The sequence below is a fragment of the Tamandua tetradactyla genome, chromosome 4 (genome assembly GCF_023851605.1).
Source record: "Tamandua tetradactyla isolate mTamTet1 chromosome 4, mTamTet1.pri, whole genome shotgun sequence".
NCBI classification, from domain to species: Eukaryota; Metazoa; Chordata; class Mammalia; order Pilosa; family Myrmecophagidae; genus Tamandua; species Tamandua tetradactyla.
Window position 1 is genome coordinate 105,888,923 of NC_135330.1, and position 19,717 is coordinate 105,908,639.

The following is a 19,717-nucleotide window of genomic DNA, read 5'->3' on the forward strand; positions in this document are numbered from 1 at the left end:
ATCCATTAAGGACAACATTAAATGTTCAGTATGCTTAGAGTTAGGAGAAAGATTAGAGTGTGGGGAGGAGATAATAAACTCTGATAGTAAGGTCAGGAGCATAAACCCTACGTGCAAGATCTTTGATCAGAAAATCATTGGAGAGAAAGAGACATTTAGAATGAAAAGAGTTGGTGTGGTAGCTTGAATTATAACAGAAGACATGTTTGTAATCTTAATCTGTGTTCCAGTGGGAGTGAACCTTTCTATAACTAGTATCTTAGAAAACGACAAGGTGAGTCAGGTTGTGAATTTATTTCTCTTAGGTCCTATTTAGGTATGGCAAAACTGAACGAGGGTAGGCCTTAATCCATATATCTGGAGGCTTTATTTAGAGAGGAAATTTGGACATAGTCAGAAGGGCGAGAACTCAGTGGAAACAGAAATAAGAAACCAGAAGAGCAGATACAGAAGAACCAGGATCTCACCAGTGGCAGAAGACTGGCATCACCAGAATGCTACCAGCTCTGGGAGAATGACCTTGTTGATACCTGGATTTGGAACTTCTGGCCTCTAAAATTGTGACCCAATAAATTCTTGTTGTTTAAGGCAACCCAGTGTGTGGTATTTGTCATAGCAACCTGACAAATTAAGACAGATGGTAAGAAAGCAAACCTTTTGTAATAGCGTAGGCAAGGCGATAGAAGTGGAGATGGAATGGAAGGGCCCAATTTGAGAGACATTTCTGAGGGAGAACAGTCGGGACTTAATGAACAAATGAATGTATGCAGGTGTCTGAAAGAAAAAAAATGCATAAAATTTCTTGCCTAGGAGATTTTAATGACAGAGAAGGGTTTCTCTTTTTTCTTTTCCCCCACCTTTTCTGGGGAAGTGGTGAAGATGTTAGGTACTGGTAAATAGAGAAGATAAAGAGCTCAAAATACAACATGTTAGATTTGAAATACTTGTGGAACATCCTAGTAAATCTATTGAGCTGAAAAGACTTCTCAATTAGATTATTAAGAAATTATTGAAGATTTTACTACGAGAAGTTTCACTTGCATGATAACTGTTATTTTTACTGAGTGGAAACTGAAGTGGGGAGAGAGGAATATGAAATTATTAATCCAACAAGTAATTAAGTGCCTAATATATGCCAGACATTGTATTAGCATGGGAGGTACAACAATAAGGAAGATCAGATACTGTCCTTGTCCATCAAGTTTATAATGAAAAAAATTAGACAAACAGACGTTAGATGTGTCAAGAATTGTACAGGGAAAAACACGGAGCAATAAAGGGGGGCATCTAACCTAGTTTGGGTAGGGGGATGAGCTGGGTATCAGAAAAGGCTACCTGAAAGAAAAGACAGGTCTAAAGGATAAGCATTGGGGTAGAAAAATTAGAAGACTGGCTTGGAGAGACTTAGAAGAAAGAGACAGTATGGCTGCTCTAGGAAATGAAAAATAAATAAGTAAATAAATAAATAGATAAATAAATTCAAGGATGTTGGGGAGAGGAATGATGACAAGAGAAAAGACTGGAGTTGGGTATTTAATCAGATGAGTAGCAGGACGTTTTGGTTGCAGTGTTGAAAATGCATTGGAATGCAGCAAGAGTAGAGAGACAGGAAACCAGTTAGGAGACCACTGCTGTAGTCTGGGTAAAGCTGTAGGTGATCTTGACTAAAGTAATGGAGCCTGGCGAGAAGGGATGGAGAGAAGTGGATAGATTTTAAGAGACATTTAGGAAGTTAAAAATATTATGAATAAGATCAGACCATATACATCAACCATATGTCTCTGGGCATATTAACAGCCACCATAAACTGAAATATTTCATGTTCAATTAAACATACTGACAATAGAAGCATGACATCCTCACACATGGATAAGCCACTAGTGGATTAGCATGATAGAATTTTTTTGTATTATATTAACCAAAAACCTGTATTACACAATTTAGAATTTCAGTATGATTCCACTGAGTCTCAGAGGTAGATCCACAGAAGAATGGAGATAGAAACACCCTACCTATTTTAAAAGTTAAAAAAGAACAAACTCATTCAGCAAAGAAATTTAATAAAATCACAATTCACTGAAGGAAATAAAAGAAACTAACTTACCAAAATTAACTTCTTGACTCTTCAGTGTTAGAATATCTACAATTGCATGTCGCATCTCTTCAATAGGCTTAATTTTATTTTTAAGGAAGAAAGCAGACATATACAGACATTAGATTGTCCAAGTTGAAAATATTAATACCACAGTAATTAAAACTTCATATGTTAAAATAAGGCAATGGTTCTTAAACTATGCTTCTCAGAACACCTACTTTGCCACTAAAATTCAAAAGTGGTTGACTTTTCCAATTTATAGAATAAAAATGAGCATAAGGGATAGAAATTCAAAAGTAAAAATTTGGCCCATAATTTTTCTTAAGCCTTTGCTAACTGTCACTGTCGCCTTGTAAGAAAACTAATGACCGAGTAAAAATTAACATTCTTAATACTTAATAAAGACCTGATTATATAAGGTTTAACAGTTCCTTTTTTCTCCTACATTTAAATCCATGGTTACATTTGTCTCAACATGCTATTAAATGCACCTTTGTACAGTTTAAGGTTGATGACTGTGACATATTTCATTCACTCAAATATTTACAGTGTCCATTATATGCCAGCTATTATAAACTCTTACTTACTCTAAGCCAGCTAATACAAAATATACAAGATTACTATATAAAAGGGAAGCTCTACACTTATGCACTGCTGGTGGGATTGTATAATGGTACACCCCTATGGAAGACAGTTTGGTATTTCCTTAGGAAACTAAATATTGAGTTGCCCTATGATCCGGCAATACCACTACTTGGTATATAGCCAGAAAAGTTGAAAGCAGAGACACACAAACATTTGCAGTGATATGTGATATTTATAGGAGCATTATTCACAATTACCAAAAGATGGAAAGAATCCATATGCCAATCAACAGACAAGTGGATAAACAAAATGTAGTATATACATATGACAGCATATTAGGCAGCAGTAAGAAAAATGAGGTCCTGAACCATATGACAACATGGATGAAACTTGAAGACACAATGCTGTTATACTGTATGAGTTTGCTATTATAACTTTGGTAAAGGTAAATTCAGAGACTTATAAAATAGAATATAGGGGCGGGCCATGGTGGCATGGTGGTTCAGTGGCAGAGTTTTCACCTGCCATGTTGGAGACCCAGGTTCAATTCCTGGTGCCTGCCCATGTTAAAAAAAAAAGAATACAGGGGGCCTAGTGATGCACAGAATCTAGTGATGGGCAAACAGATAGCTAATGAGGTTGAAAGTAAATGTAAAGGAATGGATAGAAGTAAAGGCAGACCACTAATGGGGTTATAAGTAATACTGCCATAATGAAAGTGAACATGATTGAAAGGAGTTGTACAGAGCCAAGTATTCCAACGATTACCCTGCATTAACTACTTCAAAAGTGTGACTCTTGTACAGTCAATAATAGAGGGGTATAGGGGGAAAACTACTATTGCATGCTATGGTCTATATTTTACCGGAAGACATCAACAGTACCACAGCAATACCAGGGGTAAATAATTGGCAGGGGGTGGGGACAGCTGAAGGAAGAAAAGAGTTTAGGAGAGGTTTGGACTTTCTATTTGGTGAGGACGTGTTTATCGGTTATTTTTCTTTTTGGAGCAATGAAAATTGTCTAAAAATGAGAGTGCTGATGATTGCACAACTAAGTGAGAATAATATGAGATATGGATCGACTTTGGACATTATACATAATACCCAATGGATGATGGAGGCATGGCTGAAGGATACAAACACTGAGAAATAGAATGGCAAACTGTGGTATATACATAGGATGGAATATTGTGCAACTACAGAAAGGAACAAAGTCGTGAGACATGCAACGAGGCGAATAAACCTAGAGAACATTATATGATGCAAATAAGACAGGAACAAGAGAAAAAATATTGTCTAGTCTCTTTTATAAAATACCTATAAGAAAATTGGGGTTTAGATTCTCTTGTAGCTGTCATATTTAGCCCAGAGCTGTTAATGTTATTTCTAGATTTTGAGATGCTGTGCTATATATGTATAACCTGGTATTCCCCTGGAACTTTGGCTACCTGTATGATACCTAAGACTCAGAGTTGTGATTCCACAGCTCTGAAAGTCCACATTGCTACATACAACAACTGTCAAAGAAACCAAAAAAGAGATCAGGCTTCAATTAGGGATTAGAACAAAGCTAATCAGGTTGGGACTAAGGTGAATCAGAATACAGGGGTAAGGATGACATTGTCTGTATTTTAGAACTTCACCTACTATATGAAACCAAAGGAAAAGAGGTTTATTATGTCCAAAACCTAAATTTTCTGTAGCACATAACCTAACTTAACCTGTCTGGAGAGCTCATTTAAATAACCCAAAAACATGGAGCAGAGAATGAGATTGAGGGCTTGTAATTCTGTATAGCTTTAGGAAATACCTGGATATATCCCAGAGTATGTTGGGCAGGTAATTAAAAAGTACTGGCAAAATCCCTTGAGGGATGGAAGAAAAAAGATGGAAATATTAAGCTTTACCATCAGGGAAACTCCTGATACTATCTCAAATATGAGGGACTCTAAAGTCTATAGGCCAAGCCCTTAACTATGAGGCTTCCTTTCGAAAAGCTTATTCCTGTATTGGAGAACCTAAGCCTACCTATAGTTATGCCTAACAGTTGCTTCCAGAAAACGTCTTTTGTTGCCCAGATGTGGCCTCTCTTTCTAAGTCCAACTCTGCAAGGAAAATGATTACCCTCCCCACTACATGGGACAGAATATCCAAGGGTGAAAGTCTCCCTGGCAACATGGGACATGACTCCAAGGAACGAGCCTGGCACTGTGAGACCAACAATGCCTTCTGGACCAAAAGGGGGAAAAGAATTGTAACAAAATAAGGTATCAGTGGCTGAGAGAGTTCAAAAAGCCTTTTCTGGCGGTTACTCTTACACTAGCTTCAGCTAAATTTTGCTGATTACCATGCTTTACCAACCCCAACCAAAATCATCCAGTTAATTCTAAAGAACATCTGGAGCTCTAGCTGATTCTATAAAAATTTCACAAACTAAGTTTACTTTCAAGAAACCTACACCTCCAGATGAGTTCCTAGGCCAGATAAATAAGTCCTGAAACCCAGAGGTGCCAGCCTCTCCAGGAACATCAACTAGTTCCACTCCCTAGTCCATATTACTGATACCCCTTTCCAACCTAAAAAAGTTAGAAAGGGCAGAGCCAAATACCCTAAAGATTCAAAGAAGGCTCAAAGGAGAAGGAGCTATAACAGAGAAAACATATTTAACAAATGAGTATGATTGCTGGATCATTATATGGATATTTCTTTTAGTCTCCAGTGTCTTGAGAAGCAAGAAGGAAAAGTGTAAAATCGTGGAACAGTAACCCATACCAAACTCTGAAACCTGTTCTACAACTACTTGTTACAATGTACTTTGAAATGTATTGCTTTTTTGTATATATGTTATATTTGATAATAAAAGCTGTTAAAAAGGGGGGGGGGGCGAGTAGCTCTGGCTCACAGTCTTACTGCAAGCACTTAGTGCTGATCTGCACACCAAGACTGCTTTCAATTTTCTTGACTGCTTCTGATTATTGTTTTCTAATTTCTGCTCTGGGATCACATCTTTTCCTTTACACTACTGTTTTCTACATACAACCTTGGCTCTAGTTATGCATCCTAACTATACTGCCAGAAGTAATGTCCTTTCTGTTTCAGTGCAATAATAGACCTATTCCAGGTGGAATCTTGTCAAATATCAAATTACCTTCATCAAAATGTTTTATACATAATAGCCATGGATAGTCAGTCTATGCTGAATATGTGATTTCCAGTTGAGGTTAAAATTCAAATCACACTTGTTGGCTTTGTTGAGGATAGGCTAAAAAGAGGAATTGAAAAAAAAAAGATTCTAGGCATGTAATTTCCAAGAATGGGTTTCTAAGAGACTTGCTCAAAAGAAAATACATTTTACGAACATTTGCCCTTAAAAACAAAACAAAGGGCAGGCCACGGTGGCTCAGCAGGCAGAGTTCTTGCCTGCCATGCCGGAGACCTGGGTTTGTTTCCCGGTGCCTGCCCATGCCAAACAAAACAAAACAAAAACCTGAAGATATAATTTATTCTATAACCAAGAGTTTCTGTAACAACAGATCAGGAAGAGGTGAGAGGTATGTTACCAAACTACTATGGTGGAAATAATGTTCAGGAAACTAGTTTATTGCCATCTTCTTCTATAGGTGGACAAGATGAATATACTGTGTATAAATGTGACTCAGAGTACTCCTTAAGAGAAGGAAAGGGGGTGTGGCCAAGATGACGGCTTAGCAATGTCCATGTATTAGTTCGTCCTCCAGAACAACTACTAAATAGCCAGAAACAGTACAGAACAGCTCCTGGAGCCACATCAGTGACCGGACACACAGCGAACCCCAGTCTGGACCAGCTGGACTGGCTGCGAGCCTCCCCAGAACCGTGAGTTCCCCAAGCTGCTGCAGCCGGTGCCCCTCCCCCACAGGCTGCTTCCCAGAGGGGAAAGGAAAGAGAATTTAACAGCAGCAGGGGCTGAGTCCAACCAAACACCAATTGTGGCATTAATCAACAAATTCTGACTACTAAAAATAGGCCCCCAGCTCAGGTGAACCTGGTCAAAGTGGAGGTTGCTCATTGGACTAACGGAAAATGAAAAAAAAGAAAAGAAACAGGTTTTTGTGCCTGTGTTTCTACAGAGACTTGGCTGCCTCTGCATTCAGCGGCAGGATTTCTCAGGCTGCTACTACCCTAGGCATAGACAGAAACAAGATCCTTTCAGGTCTTGTCTCAAGCCTGTGCCTTCCCCAGGGGAGGGGTGAAGCCCAACTCAGGTGGAATTCCTCTCTCAAGGAATTCAGACCCCAGGGCTTGGTAATTTGAAGCCATTAAAACCAGCCTACAACCTCTCCTCTGTCTCCACCACACCCCCAGCAGGGAGAGTCTTCCAAAGTTAAAGGTGCTGCATCATCTTATGCTGGTGGGACCTGCAGGCAGACAAGCACCACATACTGGGCAGGATAAGAAAAACAGAGACCAGAGACTTCACAGGAAAGTTTTTTAACCTGCTGGGTCTCACTCTCAGGGAAAACTGATGCAGTTGACTCCTTCCTCCTGATAGGAGGCTAGTTTAGTCCGGAAAACCCGGCTGGGGTCTATAATACCTACATAGACCCTCCTAAGGGTGGGGGGGGGAAAGGCACCACACAAGCAGAGTAAGAAACAAGAAATTAAGAACTGAAAAATTCTCCTCTGTTAAACACAACCTAAGCTAGAGGTCCAGAAAAAGCTGAACTGAATGTCAAAGAACAGATAGACAACAAATTCATCCAGCAAGAAAACCCTAGGTAAGAGAAGAGAAGGAAAATTCTCTCAAAAAGCCAGAGATTGATATATTTTAAAAGATAATTTAACTCCATTTGCTTTATATTCAATAAGCAAAATTTTAATATTAAAAATTTATTTCCTAGTAGGAAATGTGCTGAATGGCATGGGCTAAAATAGTTCTCCTGGCAAGTTTTATGAAATTTAGATTTCAGCTTACATCCATTTTCTAAGGTCTGATTATCCCTAATACATTAGCAACAGTTCCAGAAGGCTGAGAAACAGCTTTTATAATGCAACCCTTGTGACCTTTAAAAAAGTTTCATTACTAACACATACATAAACACAATTTTATCAAGTGATTACATCATGATGCATTTCTAAAACAATTAGGAATCATTTACACTGTACCAATAAAGATCAGTAACTTATGATCTCACCTGAGCCCCTGCCAGAATGGCTTTCTCATAGATTGTGATAATATTTTCAATAGGACTTGTGATTGGTTCAAGACGTGCAAGGCATATCCAATATTTAACAAGCTTTTTCGCATCTGGAATATTTTCAACCAGATCATTCAGTGTAGCCAATATTTCTTCTTTTGGGCATTTCTGAAATAGCAAGAATTAAAGTGAATGACTTTTTTAGCCTAAAGTCTATTAACAAGTAATAATTAAGGTTACTATAATGAAGATCAGTGATAAAGATAGAAAAAAGTTAATAGAAAAAATTTCATAAAAACATTCACTATTTCATCCTCCTTACTCCAAACTCATTTTGAATGGCTAGCAAAAAGCACATCAACCACAAGTGTATAAGGCAGCAAAAATGAAATACTACTTGAGATAAACACTAGTAAGAAATGACTAACAATCTGTTTGATCCTCATATATTGTGAGATCCTAATTGTTAATGGTTTATTTAGAAATTTTGTATCTTCCATATTCATGAGTGACAAGAGCCTACAGACTCATTCCTTAATTGTCTTTGTCAAGTTTTGAAATTAAGGTTAACATGACCCTGTAATGGTTTACGTAAAAAGAGGTATATATAGTTCAATAGTCAGGCAGAAAAATTTGATACTATCAAAAAAAAAAAAATCAATAGAAATAAGTATAGAACCTATTTTCCTGATTGTAACTTCCCAGCTGTGTTTCCAGCTATAACTTTTATTGGTCTTTGGAACCACAAAAGGTTTAAAAGATGCTCAAGGAAAGCAGAGTGGAGTTTGAAATGATACCCACTATTGTTATGGACCTTAGATAATAGTGGGTGACCACAAGATTAAATAGCAGTCAGGAAACAAAGGAAATATTTTTTGGAGTTGACTATTATGCTCCTTTAGGCTTTGGTTCAAATAGAAAAACTACAATAAATTCAAAAAACACGATGATTTAGATTAATGGAATTCTGTCTGTGAATGTTTCAGTTAACTTGAATTTAATCTGTGGTAATAATGGCTCACTAATTTGTACTGCTGGTCCTTCGTGAAATACTGAATGAGTGAGAAAAATAAATTGTTAGTATGTCTGAATGAATATAAGAAACAGAAAAGGCAGGGGTGAAAAGGGAATTAATATCCACCTCTAGCCCACTCTATATTAACACCTAGAAGAATACAATATTTAAAGTAGGGCGCTGCAATGGTGGCTCAGTGGCAGAATTCTTGCCTGCCATGCCAGAGATCCAGGTTCGATTCCTGGAGCCTGCCCATGCAAAAGTATTAAAATCCATAACAAAATTATCCTTTTGAGGTTCTTACATGAATTAAATGCAAAATGAAGTCAATTAAAGGCAAAGGAGGAATAATCTCACAATTAATATTAACTCAGTATAACATCACTGACATAATCTGGTCAAAAAGCTTGATTACAAAATTGTTATTGGTACATGTCATTGTCATGAGATAATGTCTATGAAAGTAATTTTTGAACTGTAAGATGCTATACAAATATGATAAAGACGCTATACCTCATTAATCAAGTTCAAGCATTCACAAAACGTCTTGTTTACTTTTTCAGTAAATAGTCTCTGTTCATCTTCTTCTGCCATGGTAGTCCAGAAAGACCCAACTGGTTTTTCATTTTGTCTTTCAGGTTCTAGCTGGCTAAGTATGGAGCTAGGAGGCCTTTTCAGCACTCTTCCTTTGCCAGCCTTCCACTCGGTCAGACGGATTCTACAGTTAGAAGCAGTATAGAAATGTTACTATGATATTGATGATAAAAATCTATTAAATAAATAAAAACAAAAACAATAGCTCAGGTATTTAAGTAGTTTCATACTAGTGACACAGACATAGTTCACAAGCTTAAAAAGGAAATACTGAGCATATTAATGTCAATGGCATGCTCAAAAACCACAAGAACACATTTTTAAAGGGAGAAGTTATACAATATTGCCCAATTAAGCATTTTAATATAGATTACAAAAACCAACCTAATAAAACTCACCCAGAGACAATCATTCTTAAGACATATTGTCCCACAATATAAATTCTTAAATCTGTCTGTACGACAGGACAATCCACAAAAGTTCTAATAAATTCAAGGAAACTACAAACCAAATTCTCAAACAGTACTTCCTTGAAAATCAAGGTACTAAAATGAAGAAAATCACATCTACTTACTTTCTCTCTTCTGCAGTTTCTTTGGGCTGAGCCGATCTATGGAAAGTTGCTTTGGCTGCAGTACGTCTTTGCTGGTCAGTGGTTTTGGACTGTTCAATCAGTTTGGTGTTAGAAGATAAAGCAGGCCTGGTTGTAACTTTAGAAGCCAGGTTTCTTGACAATGTCTCATTTCTTTTTGTGCCTTGAGAATTTATTTGGACCCTAGATAAATCTGTGTTTAATTGTAGTACTCCCTTTCCAGTAGGCCCTTTCTGGACTGTAACATTGTCAGGTCTGTGGATGCCCTGTTTCACCTTGTCCAGGCCATTATTTTGGTGACTTCTAATAGGAGGTCGCACAAGTTGTCTGTCCTGACACCCAGTGCTTGCAAATTTTGTGGCAGTTACGTTTGAGACCCTATTACTTTTCACTATTATACTGCTGGTATTTATAGGCTGAGGCTCTGTGGCTTCAGAGATAGTAGTTGAAAGTTTCTTGGTTGTTGCAGAACTCCCATCTATGACTAGTTGAGGTTTTCTAAATGAATTAACCTTAGACTGAACAATTTGGCCACGATAAGATCCCAGCAGCACAGGTTTCTTGGGAATGTTAGCAGCATTTTCCTTAGGTTTCTCTGTAGTCATCTGTTTTTTTTTACTATTTTTTTTAAAGTGAAATGCCTGAGTAAATGTCATATGTTGATCTGGGGGATCATCTTTAATTGGAAACAACTGAGTAGTTTGATTCTCCTCAAAATTATATGTACCGACTGCTATAGTTGAATTGGTTGATCCATTAGGTTTTAAAGGAATATAATTTTTTCCCATGCTTGTATTATTTTTGCTCTCTGTAGATCTCTTGGCATTTTCTTTATCAGCCTAAAAGAGTTAAGACAAATCAGTATTTTAGAACTCATTTCTTTCAGAAAGAGTTTAGAAAAGGGAAAGGAGAAAAAGGGACCATTCGTGAGTGCTTTGTCCATATCTTACCATTTTTGTTTTAAGTTTCAGAACTTTCGTCTGTTCTTGGACCTGGTGTTCAGTTGGCATCATTCTCTGGTTTCTACAATTTCAAAAAATAAAAATTGAAAAGGTAACCCGGTATCAAGAAGACTCCTTTATTTTTTCTATTGGTGAGGGTATTAACAATTAACTCTAACTTTATATCTTTAAATTATAAATAGAAGCAAGAAGTAAGCTGAGATTTATTCCTCTTCAGCAAAAATTTTCTTTATTACAGATGTGTGACTCAGTGTAAATAAGATGTCCTCAGTGTAAATAAGTCCTCAGATGGCTGAGGACTTAAACGGTACTCTTTGAATGTAATTTCACTGAGATATTCACATAATATATAATCATCTGAAGCATATAATCAATGGTTCACAGTATCATCATATAGTTGAGCATTCATTACCATAATCAATTTTCGAACATTTTCATTATTACTCCCCACCCCAAAATACATATAAGAATCAAAATCAAAAAGAACACCCAAAGCACTCCATGTTCCTTTATCCCCATTATTTATTTTTTAAGATAAAGGGAATGTAGCACACAAGGTTTTCACAATCACACAGTCACACTGTAAAAGCTATATAGTTATACCATTGTTTTAAAAAATCAAGGCTAGTTGTTATTCTTATGTATATATAAATATCCCTTTTTAGTTTTTAGTAGATTAGAATAACTGTTAAAGATACTTTTTTTTTTTTAACATGGGCAGGCACTGGGAAACACTGCCGCAGAGCCACCTTTGCCTACCCTAAAGATACTTTTTAAAAAGTCTTGATAGTTTTAGAGTATTTAAACATTGGATAAACTCATTCCAAGCCACAATTCATGCAAACAAGTCTTCAAAATACTTTTATTAAGCAACTCTTTCTCAGATTAGTTTTAAATATTTAGTAAAAGGTTTACATTAGAATATTTTTTTAAAAACCCCAAGAAATAAAAATTTACCACACATACTAAGAGCTTAAATTATATTAAGATATATCAAGAATATGGACCTTGGTTTCCAGGTGGCAATGCGTTCAGATATTTATCCAAAGCAAATGTTGCCTCAAGAATGTGACCTAAAACCTTGACAGGACTTGTGTATCTTTTAGTAGGATACCATTACTAAAAAGTACTGTTTGTTATTAAATTGAAGGAAAAAGGGTGAGAGAAGAGAGAAGAATAGTACCCTTAGCTCAAGAACAAAAGAAAAGTGATTGCCATAAAGGTTCTTCCTATGTGGAATGAAGATTTTTTTTTTCTGTTCACCAAAGTTTCTCTCAACTTCAGAGTTTTTCAAGTCTAAGAAAATATCAGCTACTTTTTTACCCTCCAAATACTGCTTCCTCTCTTTTCTCTCCTTTTAAAATTATCCAGATGATGGTAACTTCTTCATCGCTAACCCCGCAGCTTTTCTTACAGACTTTCCATTCCTTTGTGCTGTATTCTGGGTATTCTGGGAGAGTCCCTAAGCTTCATCCTACAAGTCACAAATTTGTCCACTCTTATTCAGACCTACAGAAGTTTTTTTGTTTTGTTTTGAACTTTTTTTTATTGTATAGTATAACATATGTACAAAGCAAAGAAATTAAAAAGCAATAGTTTTCAATGTCCTCTTCAACATGTAGTTACAGGACAGATCCCAGAGTGTGTCATGGGCTATCATACGATCCTCTCATATTTTTCCTTCTAGCTGCTCCAGAATATAGGAGGCTAGAGGGCTTAAATACTTTTTTATCATCACAATCGACTTTTTTTCCTTCCTTTTTTGTGGACAATAACATATATACAAAAAAGCTATCAATTTCAAAGCACAGCACAATTAGTTATAGAACATATTTCAGACTTTGACATGGGTTCCAATTTCACAATTTTAGGTTTTTACTTCTAGCTGCTCTGAAATACTGGGAACTAAAAGAGATATCAATTTAATGATTCAGCATTCATCTTCATTTGTTAAGTCCTATCTTCTATGTACAATTCCACCATCACCTTTGATCTTTCCATACCTCTCTTTGGGGTTGTTTGGGCCATGGCAATTCTAAATTTTTGCTATTGGAAGGGTTTGTCATTAATATGGGTTAGGGAGACGGAACAATCTGATGTTCTGGAGAGGCTGGGCTCTCTAGGTTTCAGGACTTATCTGAACCAGGGACCCATCTAGAGGTTGTAGGTTTTGGAAAGTTGCTCTAGTGCCTGGAATCCTTATTGAATCTTATATATTGCCTTAGGTGTTCTTTAGGATTGGCTGGAATGGTCCCGGTTGGGAGTTGGCAGGTACAGCCTCTCGACTCTATTTGAACTCTCTCTGCCACTGTTACTTTGCTAATTACACTTCTTTTCCCCCTTTTGCAGACCTACAGAAGTTTTTAACAATTAGATTTTCCATTCCTAAGATGTCCAATTGATTCATTTATAACGACCACTGGTTCCTGCTTTATGATCAGATTATCTCCTAGCTCTTTCCAGATATTTGAAAATCCATTTCATTTGATACGAGTTCCTCTGAATGCTTACTTTGTAACATCTTTCATTGTGTCAAATTTGTCAAGGATCACCAAATATTGAGAAAAGCCAAGATGCTATTAATCATAAGAAGCACCATTTGTGTTCCATTAAAAAGTAAAAGGGCCTGTCAATCAGATATACCATTGATTCTAAGACAGATCCCAAGTTCCAAGACATTAAAATGTGAAAAAAATGTGCAACTTAGAATTAAAGACTTTGATATCCTTATACGTGATAATTTTGGTCATAGTACCTTTCTCATCAATTGGCTCAGTCTGCTTGGGGAAGGAGAGTTATTGTTGACATAGCTTGTACTATACATATTGAATGATGGCAAAGGAGACAATAGCTGTCTGCTGAGTATGGGTGCTTCCCTGTTCCTTCCAGAGTATACTGTCTTCCCAGGTTAAGCTCTTACACTCACTACCTGATGGTAAATGTCCCTCTTGCTATTCCCTACCCCACTAGTGTCAATCGGCCAACTTGTTCCCAAAGTAGTACCTCAACTAATCAAGCTCCCCTTATTGATCTCAGCTTCTATTATTTCCGGTCTTAGGCGACTATGACGTTACCTTACAGAGAAAATTAAAAGCTGTTTCTTTACAAGGATTAGCTTATCTTTCTTCCTCTAAAGTCTACCAGTCTATCTGTATCCACATATTATGCCTTCCCTCCTATTCTAATAGATGAACAGACCTGGTCACTGATCTAGGGTCAACCTTTTCACTTGCACTCTCCATTCCATTCTCTCTTGCTTACTCAGACTTTACTCCTGTGATTATCTCTCCAAGGTCATTCCCATCACCTTATAAACTTTCTTATTTTAAAAAGCCTTAAATCTCACATTCCCCCATCAAATACTGCCTAATTTCTTTTTGTATAACCAAACTCAAACAGAGCTATCAATACCCAAACTCCCTTTCGTCACATTTCATTCTTTCTTTATTTTTTGCCTATCAGAAATTTGTCACCATTCTATTGAAACTCCTGTCATCCAGTTACATGTTTCCACTTGATATCACTCATCATTTTCCCTTTAATAGTGTTCTCTTTGCTACTGTATCACCAGTTCTTCCTACTTTTCCTCCTACTGCAGTAGTCCATTTCTTTCAAGTCTCTCTGTTTTTCCTAACTTTTCTAAGGCTCAAAGCCTTATTTCAATTTTGAAATTTTATTCTTCCTTTCATTTTAGCTTTATACTTCTTGGTAACTTCTCTTTTTTTTGTCACTGCTAAGTCTTCTTTAATATTGCAAAAATGAAGAGTCCAAAGATTATCCATATACTCTTTACATAGATTTCAATTATTGCTACCATTTTACTCCATTTGTGTTATGGTTTACTCTCTTTAAATGTGTGGTGAATATTTAAAGACAAATGACATATATCACAGACCTTTAGCCCCTGAACAGTTCAGTGATTATTTCCTAAAAATACGGATATTCGCTTACATAATGTCAGTACAATCATCAAAGTCATAAATTTACCCTGATATACTACTTTAATCTACTGTCCACATTCTCTAAACAACTGACCTAATAATGTCCTTTATAGCATTTCCTTCAATCCAAGAGAGGATCCCATGTAAGGGCAAGTATTGCATTTATTTGTCATGTCTCCTTACCTACTTTAACTTACAACATTCAGGATCATCTTTAACCCCATTTTTTCTTTTACATCACAGATGCAATCCATCATTAAATCTTGTCAGCTCTATTTCCTAAATATAAACCAAATTTGACCACAGAGGAAAGGTATGAAGAGTAATTCATAAAGGAAAAATATCTCAGTAATGTACCTAACATAAAGAGATGCAAATTAAAGCAGGGTTTTTTTTTTTTAATCCACAACTGTAAATGATGTTGGAATAAAGTTAAGGAATTCAGGAGAATGAAGTATTTAAAGAATGAATCTACTTTTTTAATGACACTGAGATCATGAAATGATAGCTACTATTTATTTGAGTTCTCATAATAAATTCACTATCTCATTCAATCTCCAAGAAGCATGTACTACTATCCCATTTTAATAGAAGTAAAGACTCAAAGAGGTCAAGTTATGGTGACCAAGTTGCAGAGCTATCAGCCGCAGACTTGGAGATCTCAGTCCAGGTCCCAACCTCTTTAAATCCCAGGTTCTCCGATCCCACAGGAAGGGCCTGGAAGGATGCTACTTAGTGGTTAATTCTAGAGAGTGAGGGAACTTTCTATTTTATATACTTTTGCAGGGTTCTCTATTCTTTTTGACATAACCACATCTTATTTTAAAAATTTAAAATTTAAACAAAATGCAAAGACATTTCAACAGGGGGCTGAGATTCAAACACACGATCAAACATTTGGGACAGCCACCCCTAAAGAGCAGCTCTCCCTATGTATTAAGAACAAAAACCTTGCTAAATTACAGAAAGACTGACCTTTGCAATACAGTATAGACCATAAGTCAACACTTTAGCACAAGGACACACTTTTGCTTTGAAATTGTTCCCTCTCAGGAGCCCCTGGCCACATGTGGTCTTCAAGCACTCAAAATGGGGCTAATTCTAACTGAGAGGCCAGAAAATGTAAAAAGCACACCGGATTCTGAAGACTAAGTGCCAAAAACGATGTAAGTAAAATAGTTCAATTTTTCAATATTGATTACATGTGGCAATGGTTATACTTTGAATATACTGGACAAAATAAAATGTAATTAAAACTCATTTTATGTTTAAAAAAACTCATTAATGTGGCTAACTGAAAATTTTAAATGACATACGTGGCTCACATTATATTTTTTATTAGACAACCCTGTTATAAATTTACAAATCCGAAATGAAATAAACTTGACCAAACCTGGATAAGGTCTGATCTTCCTCTTTGTATACAAAACGTGCTTTTCTTTCTAGTAAAAGTTCCTTGAGGTTTTGTCTTCTTTGCTCTGAAGAACAAAAGGAAAGATCTGCAAGTCAACCTTAGTTAAAACGACAGCAAATAAATACGGGAGACTAAAGACTGCACTAGAAAAACATTCTACTTGAGATGATATCTTCAGAGAAAATTCCCGTCCAGCCCCGCCTTTGAGAAACAACCCCGTGAATGAGACCGGGACTGAAAAGACCCCCCACCAGTGTGCGCAGTCCCCAGTACCGAGAGTAAAACCCGGAGAACGGCATCTCCATCGCACGTTAAGGGAAATCCGAGGTCTCCAAACACCGTAGAGAGGAGACACCATAGAGAGGAGACTCGAGCGCCAGACCCTGCGGGACTCACCACCGCCCGGGAGAGCCGCCTCGACTCCCCTTCCCGCCGGCTCACGCGCCGCCTCGACTCCCCTTCCCGCCGGCTCACGCGCCGCGCACGGCAGATCAGCCCCACCTGAGGCCCGTCCCAGGCCTCGCCTGCCCCCTCCCGCGGGCCCACGCGCCGCGCACGGAAGATCAGCCCCGCCTGAGGACCCTGCCAGGCCTCGGCTCCCCTCGCTGGGGCGAAGGGCCGGGAACCGGCCCGCCCCGCCCGCCGGAACGGCCCGACCGCCGCGCGCACAGGCGCAGTCGTTCTTCCCCGCGGCCCGGCGCCCAGCGCAGGCTCCCGGCGCACAGAGCGGCTCCGGTCCCGGCTCGCGTTCACGCGGCGCTCACGGTCCCCGCGGTCGCCCGTCTCAGAGGGCCGGAACGAGACGTGGAGGCTCCCACGCAACTAGTCAGGCGTGAAGCTGGCGGGCCCGCGGCTCCTCAGGCAAACGGCCCTGCTCGCGCCTCCTCCCCGCCGCCGCGCAGCCCCTCACCTCGGAACGCGGGCCGGGCCCGCTGACTAGGCGGCAGCTGCAGGCTGCGGGGCACGGCCGGGAGGCTCATCGCGGCCCGGAGGCGCCGTCAGCGGACCAACTCACAGGCGCCAGCCGGAAATCCGCAGCCGCCGCCCTGACTGCGCGCGGGCCGCCGCCGCCGCCGCCCATTGGTGCTGGCGAGAATTGAACGGGCCAATGGGCGCAGGGGGCGGGGCCTGGCTCTGCACTGTCAGCTTAGGGCTACTCCCTCGGCCCTGCGCGCGCTGTGCTTTATTCCAAGTCCCTCACTGGCTTTATGATTATTAAGTGCCTACTGTTTGACCAGACCCGGATTGAACAAGCCCTGAGATAGGTCAAGTTCTCAGACACTCACAGTCCGTTGAGGAAGGCAGGCAAGGAAAAGGCGCGCCAGTGCCTGCTCACTGCGCGGGAGGATGCAAGCAGGGACCAAGGTCCCCAGAGCATGGAAATTTCACTTGTACAAAGGTTATGCTATATGGGCATCATGGTTCGGAAGGGGGACCCTTATCTCCTTTTTCACAGGGACGTGACAGGCTCGGAAGTTTTATCCAACAATTGTTGCAGGAAGTTAGGCGCTTCAACCAAGGTGAACCGCAAATACACACATGAAAAGATGCTTGACATCAGTACTCATCAGGAAAATGCAATTAAATTCACAGTGAGATACCATTTAGTACACACGCACAGTTGCAAACTGAAATGATGGACTTAATTTTCCACACCTTTATACTTCATAATTGTCAGATGCAAAGAAGGGAGGAGAGGAGGAAAAAGGGATAAAATGAGGATAACTCCTGTAATAGTTTGCAAGCTGCTGGAATGTAATATACCAAAAGGCAATATACCAGAATGCTGCCAGAATGCAATATACCAGAATAGAATGTCTTTTATAAAGGAAACTTAATAAGTTACAAGTTTACAGTTTTAAAAAAGTGAAAGTGTCCAAATTAAGGCACCAACAAGAGGTTACCTGCATTCCAGAAAGGCAGCTGGGTCAGCAACACCTCTGTCAGCTGGGTAGTCAGGTGCTGGCATGTGCTGGTCCCTTGCTTCTGGTCTGTGTTGCTTGCAGCCTGGCTTGGTGTGGGGGTTCCTCACTTTGCTTCTCTGGGGCTGGCTTTCATTTCTTGGCTTCCCTTGGCTCTTTCCAGGTTCTGGTTTGCTTAACATCTCATGAGAAGGCACATGGCAACGTCTGCTAGACTTCAAGCATCTCCAAACATCCCTGTCTCTGCTCTGTCAGCTCTGAAGTTTCTATTGGCTCTCTCTCTGTTGGCTCTGTAGTTTCTGTTGGCTCTGACTTTCTCCAAAGGTTTCTTCTTTTAAAAGATTTCAGTAAACTAATCAAGACCCACCTGGAATGGGTAGAGTCATGTCTCCATCTAATCAAAAGTCACACCCACAATTGAGCATGTCACATCTCTGTAGAGCTATCTAATCAAAGGTTTCCAACCTACAGTATTGAATCAGAATTAAATGAAACAGCTGCCCCACAAGACTGGATCAGGATTAAAACATGGCTTTTCTGGAGTGCATAATATTTTCAAACTGGCACAGCTCCTTCCCTCACCCCTAGATGATAAGGTACAAATAGCATTTCTTACTTGTGCTAGACATCTTCCTGTGTGTTCACTTGCCGTGCCATAATCTTCTCGTCCTCCACTAGAAATATCACCTCTACAAAGCCCACACAAACATCCAGCCCGTGAGACAAAACTATAGAATTAGGAGCTAGAAGGTTTGGGGAGTCGGATAGGGGAGAGTTAGAGAGTTAGGATGGTAACTTCCTGGTTGGCCTCAACACTGGAGGAATACTGGGCTGGGCTCTTTCACCCAGGTGTTAATTGTGGGGAGGAGTTTCGAGGATGGGATTTCTATCTTCTTCTTGCCTGGGTGTCAGCTGTGGTCAGTTTTCCTCCCTTTTTCTACTTTTTACTTCAGGCATCTTTTAGTAGCATCTTGTTAAAGAGGAAGCTGGTTTGAAATTTTCTGTAGTTTTTTACTTCATGAAATGAGCCGTTTTTAGTGTAATTTTGCTTGGACTTAAGGCCGACTCTGGGAGAACCAACATTCAAAAAGTTTCTGTCACCAGCCTAAAGACATCACCACTTTTCACAATTACTTTTAATAGTAATATTGTTAGTGATTTTCTAAAACATCAGGTTGGGTGTGTCGATTTGAAAGTATTATGGACCCTAGAAAAGCCATGTTTTAATCCTGATCCAATCTTGTGGGAGCAGTTGTTTCTTTTAACCCCCTACTCAGTACTGTAGTTGGAAATTTGAGTAGATTATATTCATGGAGATGTCACACACCCAATTGTGCCCTTTGATTAGATGGAGATGTGATTCCTCCCATTCCAGGTAGGTTTTGATTAGTTTCCTGAAATCCTTTAAAAGAAGAAAC

The 19,717-nt window shown here is 39.0% G+C and overlaps 1 protein-coding gene across 3 annotated transcripts in view; it reads right to left on the reverse strand.

The window, feature by feature from the left end:
* The window catches only part of LOC143681269 (cytoskeleton-associated protein 2-like), a 35,169-nt gene extending 17,756 nt beyond the window's left edge, over positions 1-17,413 (reverse strand). The window contains exons 1-7 of one of the 3 annotated variants that reach the window (XM_077158159.1): positions 17,288-17,413; positions 16,357-16,441; positions 11,011-11,083; positions 10,043-10,899; positions 9,388-9,592; positions 7,857-8,027; positions 2,105-2,171 (exon numbers count right to left, since the gene is read on the reverse strand). In XM_077158159.1, coding sequence (XP_077014274.1) covers positions 2,105-2,171; positions 7,857-8,027; positions 9,388-9,592; positions 10,043-10,899; positions 11,011-11,083; positions 16,357-16,441; positions 17,288-17,357 — 1,528 coding nt within the window. In that variant the 5' untranslated portion in view covers positions 17,358-17,413. Of the gene's footprint in view, positions 1-2,104; positions 2,172-7,856; positions 8,028-9,387; positions 9,593-10,042; positions 10,900-11,010; positions 11,084-16,356; positions 16,442-16,650; positions 16,768-17,287 lie in introns of those variants that run through there. The other 2 variants (XM_077158158.1, XM_077158160.1) reach the window with 2 other exon arrangements.
* Between the last annotated feature and the right edge of the window lie 2,304 nt (positions 17,414-19,717).